Consider the following 13,052-nt stretch of genomic DNA (forward strand, 5'->3'; position numbering starts at 1 on the left):
ATCGAATAGGCATTAGAAATACTTGCTCCCCACCCTTCCTCCAAAGCTGGCGGAGTCCTGCCACCCCCCAACCGTTCCCGTCCCCCCTCCCTCACACTGACACACGAAGAGCACCTCGGAGAGGAGGAGAAGGCGACCCTGCCCGGATGGCACAGCTCTGCTTCTAAGGCTGCGTCTACACAGGGAAGAGAAGAGGTTTCACGCCCCCCCCCGCGCAGCCCCCCTCCGTTTAGCGGGAGATGCTGCCCGCACGGCCAAAGATGCAACCCGCAATTTGCTTTCTGCAGCGGCTCTGAAAGGGGGAGGGGGCGTCGGAGGCTTGGCAGGCTGAAGGGGGGAGCTCCATCGCGGACGGTTGCAAAAGACCCCCCCCCTTTATTTTCCCGATCCAGGGAGCGCTTGCATCCGCCTCCCGCTATCTTCTCCCCCCCCCCCGCCCCGCGCAAACGCTCATGCAGCCGCTCAGGTAAGCCCCCCTGGGGGGAATCTTCTTCAGTTTGCAATAATGATTGGGGGGGGGGGTCATCTTACTCTGCAACTTTTATAATTGCATTATTCCCCCCCCCTCAAAAAAAAAATCCCTGCATGCTGGTTAGCCCTTGCGGAATTGCGCTTTTCCTTTCCTGCGCCCCCCCCCCCCCGGACACCTGCTCTCTCCCCCCAGTGCGGATTCCCTCCACCTCCACCTCCACCTCCCTAATCCCGTTTACACGGAGAACCTGTTGAGTCTCTCCGGGCCGCTTTGCCCGCCGGCGGCTCTACCTAACCACCCGCGGCAATTTGACACTCGCTTCCTTGGGTGTCAACCCCCCGGCACATGATGGCCTTACTTCCGAGTAAACCCATGCGAGCCAACTTTGCCCACGCGCGGATTGCCTTGGGCGGGTCCAAACCCCCCCTTCGGGGTTTTTTGGGGCATGTTTACTCGGAAGTAAGTCCCAGGGGCTCCGCCGGGCTTACTCCCGAGTAGGCGCGCACCAGCTGACGGCGCCTCGGCTGCCTCCCTGCCGAGGAAGAGCCGCCGCGACCCGCTGTGCGCACGTTTACTCGGGAGTCAGCGCCGGGCTTCGCAGTAGACGCCCCCAAGGTCGGCATCGAAGGCTGCTGCTCTCAAAGCGCCGTTAGCGGGGCGAGTGGCCCTACTGAACTCATTGGCAGGGGGGTCTACTTCTGAGTAAAACGCTCGTCGGATCGGGCCCTGCAGGCGGTAGTCCTCGGCGTGCTTGCTCGCGGGTCAGGGGATCTCGCGCCTGAAGACGCGGGATCGCAACCTTTAGCACGCGTGATGGTCTCTCCCCCCCCCCCTTTTTTAAATCTTTTCCTGGGTCTCCTTTTCTCCACCCCCCGCCAGCGAGTTTGGCGGTGCAGCCAACAGGCCGAAGAATAAAGCGGAGGCCCCCCTTTCAGAGGGGAGGGGGATCGACGGGGGTTGACTTTATTTTTTTGCAGATCCCCCCACCCACCCACCCCCGGTGCTCTTTCGCCCTCGAAATTATTTCTTAAATCGGGGGTGCAGGATCTCCCACACCATACACGCCACCCCCCTTCCACCCTAAATACACTTCTACACATGCAAACCCCATTCATTCCACGGGGCTTGGGAAACAAAACCCGGTAGGGTGTGATTAGGTGTGTGTGTGTGGGGGGGGGTCCTCAACACCCCCATACACAAACACTACTATATTGGGGGAGCGCTGCAATATGCTCTTTACATTTTCAGACTGCATTTTCCCCCCTTCTGTTTTCCCAATGGGCTCCAGGGAAAGGGCAGCTAGGGGTTCGCTGCCAAAAGAAGAGGTACTGAGGCTCAGGGCCCTGCGGGAGCCCCCTGCCCTATTTGGAAGGAAGCCCGTCTCCTCAATTCTGCAGCTGAAATTGTTCAGGGGGGTGTGAGCTTAAATGACAGAGGGGCGTGCCTTTAAAGAAGGGGCGTGGCCACGGAATTTAGGGGTGTGGCTACAGAAAGAGGGTGGAGCTAAGCGCCAAAGATTCTCTACCCATCCTTACAGTATACATACCTAACACCATGGCATCTTACACTGCACAGATTTGTAAAATCCAGCCCAGTTTCAATAATAATTTTTTTTTAAAGAACACAGGATCAATGAATTTGAGGGATTTTTTTTTAAGTTGTGTAAAATTAAAAATTGTGTTAGGTTACTAGCCAATCCCCCAAATGGCAGAAGACCATTTTTTCTAGACAACTTTTAGCTGGAAAAAAAAAAGTGTTTTATCCTTTGCAGGAAATTAATAGGGTTGCCAATTGACTTAGGGAAACAACTTGGACTGCTCCTGTATCTTAATCTCTGAAATTGTCATCCTGGCCTTGGAGCAAAATATTATCATGTGATCATGGTTGCTGGGAAGGGGACAGTGTGACGTAGTGGTTAGAGTGTTGAGCTAGGATCTGGGAGACCCGGGTTCAAATCCCCACTCTGCCATGGAACCTTTCTGGGTGGCCTGGGGCCAGCCACACACTCTCAGCCTATCCAACCTCACAGGGTTGTTGCAGTGAGCATAAAATGGAGGAGAGGAGAATGAAGTAAGCTGCTTTGGGTCCCCATCAGGCACAAAGGTGGGGTATAAATTAAATAAATAAAAGACCGTCCAAACCAGCAATCAGATTGATATCTTCTGGGGAGCAAGTGAGAGCCAGCATGGTGTAGTGGTTAAGAGCGGTGGTTTGGAGTGGTAAACTCTGATCTGGAGAACGGTTTGATTCCCCACTCCTCCACATGAGCGGCGGAGGCTAACCTGGTGAACTGGGTTGGTTTCCCCACTCCTCCACATGAAGCCAGCTGGGTGACCTTGGGCCAGTCACGCTCTCTCAGCCCCACCCACCTCACAGGGTGTCTGTTGAGGGGAAGGGAAGGTGATTGTACACCGGTTGGAGTCTCCCGTAAGTGGTAGAGAAAGTCGGCATATAAAAACCAACTCTTCTTCTTCTTCAAGTTAGATTTCCCCTGTACATGGAGGCTCTATTTTAAACTATCTTAGCCTCTCTGCCATTACCTCGGTGACATTTTAATCTGAACGTGTAAGGGTGCCTCGTTCTGTTTTTTTCTTGCAAGCCACTTCTTCCTTCTTCCCTTAAAACGAGCCATGCTGCTGTGTTGTGTTTGCCAGACAGATGTGCTTGTTTGTGGTTCTCGGCCAGAAGGAGACGAAAGCTCGGTGTTGTTTAGATGTGATTCTTGATTGCTGCCTGTTGAAGTAATTGCAGTCCAATTGCTCCGAGGTGGAATCAATTTCCCTAAATTGAGCTTTTAATGGGAAGCTTGCAAAGGGGCTGTTATGTCATGTGGCTTAAGGAGGCAGCGCACAGTTGCATGTATCGGCTGCCCGGGTCTCTCCCTCCCCCCACCCATAGACTAGGGGAAACAGCGCCATCTGCTGGGATTCAATGAACTCCAAGGTGTGTTTAATCTTGGGGGGGGGGATGCAGCACAAAAATTTGTAATGTTTTTAATTTCCTTAATGAGGGGTGGCATTTGAACAGATGGGAACCAATCAACTAAATTCATTCTGATTTCATATAGAAGAAGAAGAGTTGGTTTTTATATGCTGACTTTATCTACCACTTAAGGAATAATCAAACCAGTTTACAATCACCTTCCCTTCCCCTCCCCACAACAGACAGTAGGTGGGACTGAGAGAGCTTGAAGAGAGCTGTGACTAGCCTAAGGTCACCAAGTTGGCTTCATGTGTAGGAGTGGGGAAGCCAACCCAGTTCACCAGATTAGCCTCCGCCACTCATGTGGAGGAGCGGGGAATCAAACCTGGTTCTCCAGATTAGAGTCCACCGCTCCAAACTACCACTCTTAACCACTACACCATGCTAGACAGACAGGTATAGATATATATAGTTTCAGAAAACAAATAACCAGCCAGTGTATAAAGTTTGGAAAGGAATTCTGATTAGGCTGTTCAGTCGATACGATTAGGCGATCCAACCATGCGCCAGGGGAAGGCACGCTACCCCACCCCCACCCCCGATCCTCCTGAGATGCACAACTGCCATTTTGCACAAATCAGGCAATGTGCGTATTTTCCTGGTTCAGTACACGGTATCGAAAACCCAGGCTTGGAGCAAGTGTGCACTTGCACATACCTGCAGCTGGAAAATACATGCATGTCCTATTCGCATGGAATGGTGAGTTGTGCATTTGGAGAAGATCAAAATTGTTTGCGGGAGAGCTCTAGCCATTTTCAAAAAAAGGAACAGACTAGCCACTCTGAAAAATAAAACCAAAATGTTCCCCCCTTGTTGCATAGATATTTTTGATGTTATAAAACGAGGGGTTACTCTTAATTTTTTGTAGGCATCAAAAACTGCCCAGCCTTTCTTCCTTGTCTTCAAATCCACCTTGGGACCCAACTGCTGATGGTTTTATTAGCGAACAGCAGAGATGTGAAATGTGTTTAATTGGGGGGATGAGGCTCAGAGCTGGCTGGAAGGGAAGATGGAAGGAGCTGGGGTTCCCTGCAGAGAACAAAATACACAGAGGGAAGAATCCCAGCCAGCCCTCTGATGAATGGTTTCGAACGCGGCCTGTGATGTGTGGCGTCCATACCTCGTTTTTGCGATGTGTCTCCCACAGGAGGGGAGAGAGAAACGCCATCTGCCAAACCGTGTTTACAACGGAGGCTTTGTTCAGCCCCGAATGTCTAGGCGGCATTGTAAGGGGTTTTCTCAAACAGCCATGATCCTTTTGACGGGTGGGGCAGGCCCCCACTGAGGAATTTAGGGCCGTTGCTAGGGACAGCATTGACCAAGGCCTTTGGTTTTGGGAGCCAGGAGTTCCAGCTGTAACCTGGCTCCTTCCAGGTTGGCGTCTGTCTGAGTTGTGATGTCTCTGGGTTCCTTTTCAGTAGAGTTACCAACCTTAAGGTGGGGCCTGGAATTTCCCCAGAATTATAGTTGAGACCTAGACTACAGAGATGAGTTCCCCTGAAGGAAATGGCAGCTTTGGAAGGGGGACTTTATGGTATCCCATAGAGTCTAGGCAAAAGAAGTCCTAGAATGACGTCACATTCCTGCTGAGCTCCTGCCTGCCCCCAAACGCCACCCTCTCCAGGGGCCACCTCTGAATTTCCAGGAATTTCCAGAGCCAGAGTTGGCAACCCTATTTGGTCACCCGCTTTCTCCTCTGTTCCAGCACAGGAAAGCAGAACTTTTAAAAATTAGCACCTATAAAATGCAAATCTGGGACCCAAGCATGGTGTAGTGGTTAAGAGAGGTGGACTCTGATCTGGAGAACCGGGTTTGATTCCCCACTTCTCCACCTGAGCGGCAGACACTAATCTGGAGAACTGGATTTGTTTCCTCGCTCCTCCACATGAAGCCAGCCCTTGGGCTAGTCACAGATCTCTCAGCCCCACCTGCCTCACAAGGTGTATGTTGTGGGTAGAGGAAGGGAAGGTGATTGTAAGCTGATTTGATTCTCTCTTAAGTGGTAGAGAAAGTTGGCATATAAAAACCAACTCTTTTTCTTCTTCTTCAAGCAGAGTTCATGGCAAATCACAATTTGCTGCTAGACAATTCAACCTAAGTTTAATTGCTAAGCTTCACTTGAGAGCCAGTGTGGTGTAGTGGCTAAGAGCAGTGGTTTGGAGCGGTGGACTCTGATCTGGAGAACTGGATTTGTTTCCCCACTCCTCCACATGAAACCAGCTCAGTGACCTTGGGCTAGTCACAGCTCTCTCAGAGCTCTCTCAGCCCCACCCACCTCACGAGTGTCAGTTGTGGGGAGGGGAAGGGAAGGTTATTGTAAGCCGGTTTGATTCTCCCTTAAGTGGTAGAGAAAGTTGGGCATATAAAAACCAACTCTTCTTCTTTTTCAAATACTAATGCCCCATCCACTCCATGCGCCAGGAGTTAGCCATTGTTGGTTTTGCACCCAGGGCTGTGAGATCAGAGGCATTGTGCAACTTCTTCCAAGCCAGGAGGAAATTCCTGGTTGCAATTCTGAATTTTAGGAGGAGTACAGAGTTTGTCAGTTCAGGTCTATCAATGGCTCACCACAAACATGGAGTTAATTGTCTTACAGCACATAAGAAGGCTTCGCATTTCTCGGGATCTGACGAAGGGAGCTTTGACTCTCGAAAGCCTATACCCTGGAAATTGTGTTGGACTCTAAGGTGCTACTGGGTTCAAATCTAGCTCTTCTACTGCAGACAAATGCAGCTACCCACCTGAAACTATCTTCACTTTTCCTGTTTTGATGGTGGAAAATGCCGTCAATTCACAGCCAACTTATGGAGACCCCGAAGGGTTTCCAAGGCAAGAGACATTCGGTGGTGGTTTGCCATTGCCTGCCTCCGTGTGGGCTGAGAGAGTTCAGAGAGAACTGTGACTGGCCCAAGGTCACCCAGCAGGCTTCATGCTGAGGAGTGGGGAATTGAACCCGCTTCTCCAGATGCTCCCAGGGATTTAAAAATAATAAATTCAGGAGTGTGGGGTCCAGCTCAGATTGGGGCCATGGGAAAGGGGGATTTAAGTTTCCCCTGTGGCAAATGGAGGAGGCTTTCTGAAAACAGCCTGATCCAAAAGGGTCACACACAGAGAGACACACACATGTGCCTGAAAATCAAGTTTAAAAATTGCTGGGAATTCTGAACGCGGAACTCAGAAAGCTTATCTGATTTGGCCCCGAGAGAGAAGGACTCATTCTTGGGCACCGGGGAACTCTGTGAGTGAGGATTCGAATTGGGATCTGCCTCGTCTGAGACACTAACCACTACACTCACGCTGCCCCCTGAAATAGTTGACATAAGTGAAAGTTTTCTGTTGGATGCTATTAATATTCAAACTAGGGTTGCCAGCTCCGGGCTGGGAAATACTTGAATATTTTGGGGGTGGAGCCTGAGGAGGGCGGGGTTTGGAGAGGGGAGGGACTTCAATGCCATAGAGTCCAATTGCTAAAGCGTCCATTTTCTCCAGGGGAACTGATCTCTGCCAGCTGGAGATCAGTTGTAATAGCAGGAGATCTCCAGCTACTACCTGGAGCTTGGCAAGCCTAATTCAAACGATTTAGAGGGGGAGCAAATCAACAGACATTAACATAACAAAGCTCCACAAACTTGATGCAGAGTGAATTTCGGGGGGGGGGAGTTCCACAAACAAGGGGCCACTGTGGAAAAGACCCTTCCTTTGGTGTCCCAGCCCACTTATCTTTTCAGGGCCAGCCTGCCTCACTTACAGCCATGAAAGCACAGACTCGTAGATTTCCTATATTTAGGGGAGGGGCTGTGGCTCAGTGGTAGAGCATCTGCTTGGCATGCAGAAGGTCCCAGGTTCAATCCTTGGCAGCATCTCCAGTTAAAGGGACTAGGCAGATAGGCGATGTGAAAGACCTCTGCCTGAGACCCTGGAGAGCTGCTGCTATCTGAGTAGACAATACTGATTTGGATGGACCAGGAGTCTGATTCAGTAGAAGGCAGCTTCATGTATTCCCAAAGCAGATTGATAGCTATGTGGAGCCTCCATGTCCAGGAACAGTATACCTTGGCCAACCTGAGGGATCCCAGTCACCATTATACTTTGCTCATGGGAACAGAACGCTGGCCCCTCGGTTGGATCAGGCAGCGCCGTTCTTGCGGGAGGTTCACTCCAGCACCCAGTTTAACCGGAGGAAGTGTCTTTTCCAAAAGGGCCCAGGGTCGTGGCCCGGGGGACGGCCACCTCTCAAGCCCCTGCGCATGGGCCAGGCCAGCTTTGGCCCCAGGGCCCCCCAGTTGCCGACCCCAGCCTTCCCGGCTGCAACCTCCCCCTGCTTCCTCCTGCCACTTCTCTGCAGCTCCAGCGTCTGGAATCCAGCTGCAACCGACTCCTCCTTTCTTTTGCCCCAACCCCTTTTGACGTTCCTGTAACCAGAGCTGGGCCTGGACTACGCAGGCGGCTCCCGGCTCCTGAATGGCCCAGGCAGGAGCAGGCCTACAGGCATTGGAAGGAACCAGGAGTTGATTGATGGCTGAGGCTGTTTTCTAGAGAGAGGAGGCGGGTGGAATTCGGTGTGTGCCTTCAGAAGAGCCCCGTCCGGGCTTCCCTGCAGCTGGATTCCTCCTCTTTCCTGTCTGCCTCTGGTCGATCCTGGTTTTGTTTCATATCACTTTTGCCTTCCGCGCCTCCTCTCCCTTGCGACTAATTTCCAGCCCTCTCTTTCCTCTGATTTTTTTTTCTCCTTCTCTCTTTCTTTCTCTCTCCCTCTGTGTCTTCGAAAACAACGTCTAGGGAGAGGCTAGTGGTTAGAGGCGAAGCTGGATGGATGGGTATGGGGAAAGGGGCAAGAGCGGATGCCCTCCTGATCCAAACCCTCTTTCTCTCTCTCTGCATCTTCCCGACAGGTAAGACACCCGCTTCCCTTGGCTTGTGACAAACGTGGTTGTGATCAGCTGTTGCTTTCTTCCATTGGGACCTCTTTCGGGGAGCAGCTCTCTCGGTTCCTTTCCCCCCCACCCCCAGCCTGTGGGCCTGTCTGTTCCTCCTGGCCCCACATGTGGCACTCACCCTCCCAAGCCTGAATCTTATGCCCCGATCCCACCTCTTTTGGCACATTTCTCTTCCCCGCTCAGTTGTCAGCTGCGCTCAGATGCCTTTGGCTCCTGAGCTGAAGAATCCGGGCCAACAGATCCCACTCCAGATGCAAGGATGCAGGGTGAATTTCGGGGGGACGGGAGTTCCACAAACAAGGGGCCACTGTGGAAACGACCCTCCCTTGGGTCTTTTCCACCGTGGAAAAGAAACGGGGGGTTCATGGCAGAAAAGACCCAAGGGAGGGTCTTTTCCATGGTAGCCCCTTGTTTATGGAACTCCCACCTCCCAGAAATTCACCCATTGGTGGCACAGAAAACATGTTGCTGACCAATCTGTGGGGTTTTGGGGCCCAGGTCCAGTGGGATCTGCTTGCCGCGGGGTGTGTGTGTGAAGGTGAGCAGTGACCCGGAACGTTGGGTAGCCACAGAGAAGGGGGTGAGAGCCACGTTTATTCTCGCCCGATGAAAATGTCTGGTTTATTTTCCTTTCGAGATATTTTTCAGCAGTGGGGTGGGGGGAAGCTCCCTGCCCTTTCCGCCGCTTCGGTTAGGCTTGTCAACTTTGGAAAAGGGGGGGAGGGAGGGATCCAGGTGTGCCCGCTCCTTTTCTGGGAAGACAATTCCAGATGTGTTAGGCTAGCAGCAAACCAAGAGTCTAGCAGTGCCGTTTAAAGACTTGGCTGGAATGAATGGTGTTGGTCTGTAAGGTGCCGCCGGACTCTGGTTTTACTTTGGGGGAGAGGTTCTTGCAGCAGGTAGATATTGCCTAGCTGTGCCACATCTGGACCATAATAAACCAGGTCCAACTCCATATTTTGGGGGGAGGTGGAAAGGAAGAAAGCTTGTCACACACATTTGGAGCCAGTGTGGTGTAGTGGTTAAGAGCGGTGGTTTGGAGCGGCAGACACTGATCTGAAGAACCGGGTTTGATTCCCCACTCCTCCACATGAGTGGCCGATTCTCATCTGGTGAACTGGATTTGTTTCCCCGCTCCTACACATGAAGCCTTCTGGGTGATCTTGGGCTAGTCACTGCTCTTTTAGGGCTCTCTCAGCCCCGCGTTCCTCACAGGGTGTCTGTTGTGGGGAGGGGACGGGAAGGTGATTGTAAGCCGGTTTGAGTCTCCCTTAAGTGGTAGAGAAAGTCGGCATATCAAAACCAACTCTTCTTCTCCTTGGAGAAGACAGATGTCTCTCTCCGGCCGTCACCTGCCTTTTCCCACCGCCGCCTCTCCGTCCTTCGGTTTGAAACCTGAGCAGCAAAAGAGGTTGCAGATGTTCTTTTTTTTCTGGTCACCCATTTCAATGCAAAAAAGGGTGTGTGGGATTTTCTGAAAACACCTACATTTTGCTCCCCCTTCTCCAAAACAGCTCTCCTCAATCTCTCTTAACCCTTCTGCAACAAAGTGATCTTTTGCTGTTTGCTGACTTTTGCGTCCCCCGCCCCAGTTTTCCGTCTCCCCCACACCCCGCTTCAAGCCCAAGATTTGTTTTTATGGTGGGGGGGGGGAGAATTTTCAGAATCACAGCTGAAACCGCCATCTGTTTCCAATGAATTCCCCCCCCCCCCCATCGCTTTTCACAATGTTTCTGGCCGATTCTTGCTAGCAAATTCCTTTGAGCTCCCAGGACTTGTTTTTGTTGGGGGAGGGGAGGGTAACTTCACACAGGGAGAGTTGTTCCTTCCAAAACTCTCCAGTTTCTTTACCTCTGCTTCACCCCCCCCTTCCTTCATTGGAGGCAGAAGGAGGAAAAATAGAAGAAATGATTAATGCGCTAGAAGTTAAATCTCCTAATATGGTGTGTTCTGGGGGGGGGGCTTTTTATTTTTCATTTTTTTAAAAAAACAAACACCTTTTATCTTTGCAAAGCCTGACATGATTGCACCAATGAGATAATTCTCTTTATCTAAAGGGAGGGGGAGGATGAAATTATTTCATGGTTGCTGGGGTCTCATGTGCACGCATCCTGTCTCCCCCACCTCAAGCAAGTTTTCACCATTTTTTTTGGCTTGCTTTTTAGAGCAGGCATAAAAACCCCTGTGACCTGTTGGAGCCTGTGTGGTGAAGTGGTTAAGAGCGGTGGTTTGGAGCGGTGGACTCTGATCTGGAGAACCGGGTTTGATTCCCCACTCCTCCACATGAGCGGGGGACGCTAATCTGGTGAACTGGATTTGTTTCCCCAGTCCTGCACATGAAGCCTGCTGTGTGACCCTGGGCTAGTCACAGTTCTCTCTCAGCCCCACCTACCTCACAGGGTGCCTGTTGTGGGGAGGGGAAAGGAAGGCTATTGTAAGCCGGTTTGATTCTTCCTTAAGTGGTAGAGAAAGTCTACTATAGAAACCAACTCCTCTTCTTCTAAACTCGGCTTTACTAGGAAGGCCCAATCCAATGCAATATGTTGCTGCATTCCGTGTTATACGAAGCACACTTGCTCACCGTGTCAGGAAGAACTTGATCTTGGGTTGTGCACGCATGTGTTTGGAGTCCTTCTCCTCTGCAGCAACTGGTGTGCAATAACCGAGCTTGGAGGGCTTAAAATGGGGGTCCTATCCAGCTTTCCACTTGCATGAAACGAGTCACAGGTGCTGAGAATTTAAGTTGCCCCTGTACCTTGAGATTTCCCCAACCCCCTTATCTCAAGGGGCAGGAAGTGTGATATTGTCAGCTCTAGTCCCATGATAATCCCATAAACAGACATCCGTAGACAAGTAGTCCAAAAGAGAGTTGATTTATTGGAAAATCCACAGGTTAACAGAAGCTAAGAGTCAAACGGACACTAATGAAACCTATAAGCACGGTACAGGGCGTATATGAAAGAGCATAGGGCAAATCAGGGTAGATCTGGATGCCATGGCAACCCCCCTCCCAGGAGCTGTCAGGGAGGTAGGATTCTACCGGCATTCACACAGAGTCCAGTCAAAACACGTTGTTTGCAGGGCTAGAGCTGGCCTTGGCCAGCACCTGGAGAAACCACAACATCCTTTTCTCAGGCCATGCCTGACAAATATAGAATTCTTCTGACTGTTTTGTGCATCGCCTCTAAATGCATTTGCAAAGTCTTCAGCGATGTCTCCTTGGCTTATGTCTCCTTGGCTTATGGAGCTTTGCGGGATCAGACCGAGTCCCAGAATCCCATTTCCGCTACGGACTGGGTAAATGCTTCTTGAGGTTCACAAGCCAGGTATAAAGTTGTATATTTACCTTTGTCCCCAGCCGCTGGTATTTAGAGGTATACTGCCTCTGTACATGTGGGCTCCATTGAAGACAGAGGTTCTGCAGCTGATAGCTATTGGTAGACCTATTCTCCATAAAAGCGGTTGATTTTTTTTAAAGCCACCTAGTCTAGTGGGCAACATATTGTCTAGCAACAGCAAATTTCAGATAATTCAACCTTCTATGGAGACACACTTCATTTTCCCTGCTCTGAATTTACCATCAATTGGACGACTCCTAGGATTATCCGAGTGAGAGCGTCAGGTTAATTTCTCTCCAAATTGTACAGATATTTTAAATTTCCAGTCATTCCCTCATCTTTTCTCAAACGAAACAAGCCTGAAGACGCTTCGGCGCTTCCATGTGCAAATTCAGTCAAAGGTGCTTCCGAGGAAATATGCCTTGGGTTGCGTTATAGTTTTACACCTGGGGTCTGGGGCATGTTTCCTTAGAGACCAGGCTCATTGAATTCAGCGGGACTTTAATTTCACCCCTTCCAGCACTGGGAAGGGGCTGTGACTCAGTGGTAGAGCCTTTGCCTGGCATGCAGAAGGTCCCAGGTTCAATCCCCGGCATCTCCAGTTAAAGGCGAGTAGGTGATGTGAAAGACCTCTGCCTGAGACCCTGGAGCTGCTACCGGTCTGAGTAGACAATATTGACTTTGATGGACCTTGATGGTCTGATTCAGTTTAAGGCAGCTTCATGTGCTGTCTTTTCTTAGCAGGCTTAATACATCTGAGATGCCATGGGAGTGTCATGTAAATAATAACTGTGGAATTTGTTTAACTTTTGAAATATTCTGGGGTTTTGATTTTGTGGTGTGATGTTCATACTGTCACTCAATGCTCCAAGCAGAAAAGTATGTTATAAATGTAGTTATCGTCATCGTCTCTCATGGTCTTGAAAGTCAGTGTGGCGTAATGGTTAGGGTGCTGCCGAGATTGAGGAGACCCAATCAAGTTCCCACAATAGTCCATAAAGCTAACTGTGTGACTTCGGGGAAGTCCTTCTCTCTCAACCTAACCTGCCTCATAGAGTTGCCAAGGAGAGAAAATGGAGAAGGGAAGAATGGTGAACCCTGCATCAAACTCCCAGGAAAAAAGGGCAGCATAAAAAAATGCAATAAATAAATCAATCGGCTGTTTGAAGGTTAATGATTAGATCTCTCCGTGGCCCAAGAGGTTTCCACAAACTAATTCCCCCCTTTCTACAGGCCTTATCTGGTTTTTCCAGAACCTCTTGCTTGTGGAAGCAAGGGCTTTCTAAGGTCTTTCAATGTTATAGTACATACATGAGTAGACTA

The 13,052-nt window shown here is 50.4% G+C and overlaps 1 protein-coding gene across 1 annotated transcript in view; it reads left to right on the top strand.

Annotated features, from left to right (window-relative positions):
- Positions 1-452: 452 nt before the first annotated feature.
- RGMA (repulsive guidance molecule BMP co-receptor a) overlaps positions 453-13,052 on the top strand; it is a 38,595-nt gene continuing 25,995 nt past the window's right edge. Inside the window, exons 1-2 of the mRNA XM_056865694.1 lie at positions 453-466; positions 8,234-8,346. Of these exons, the coding sequence (XP_056721672.1) occupies positions 453-466; positions 8,234-8,346 (127 nt within the window). The remainder of the gene's footprint in view (positions 467-8,233; positions 8,347-13,052) is intronic.

Source organism: Euleptes europaea, chromosome 20 (assembly GCF_029931775.1).
Source record: "Euleptes europaea isolate rEulEur1 chromosome 20, rEulEur1.hap1, whole genome shotgun sequence".
NCBI lineage: Eukaryota > Metazoa > Chordata > Lepidosauria > Squamata > Sphaerodactylidae > Euleptes > Euleptes europaea.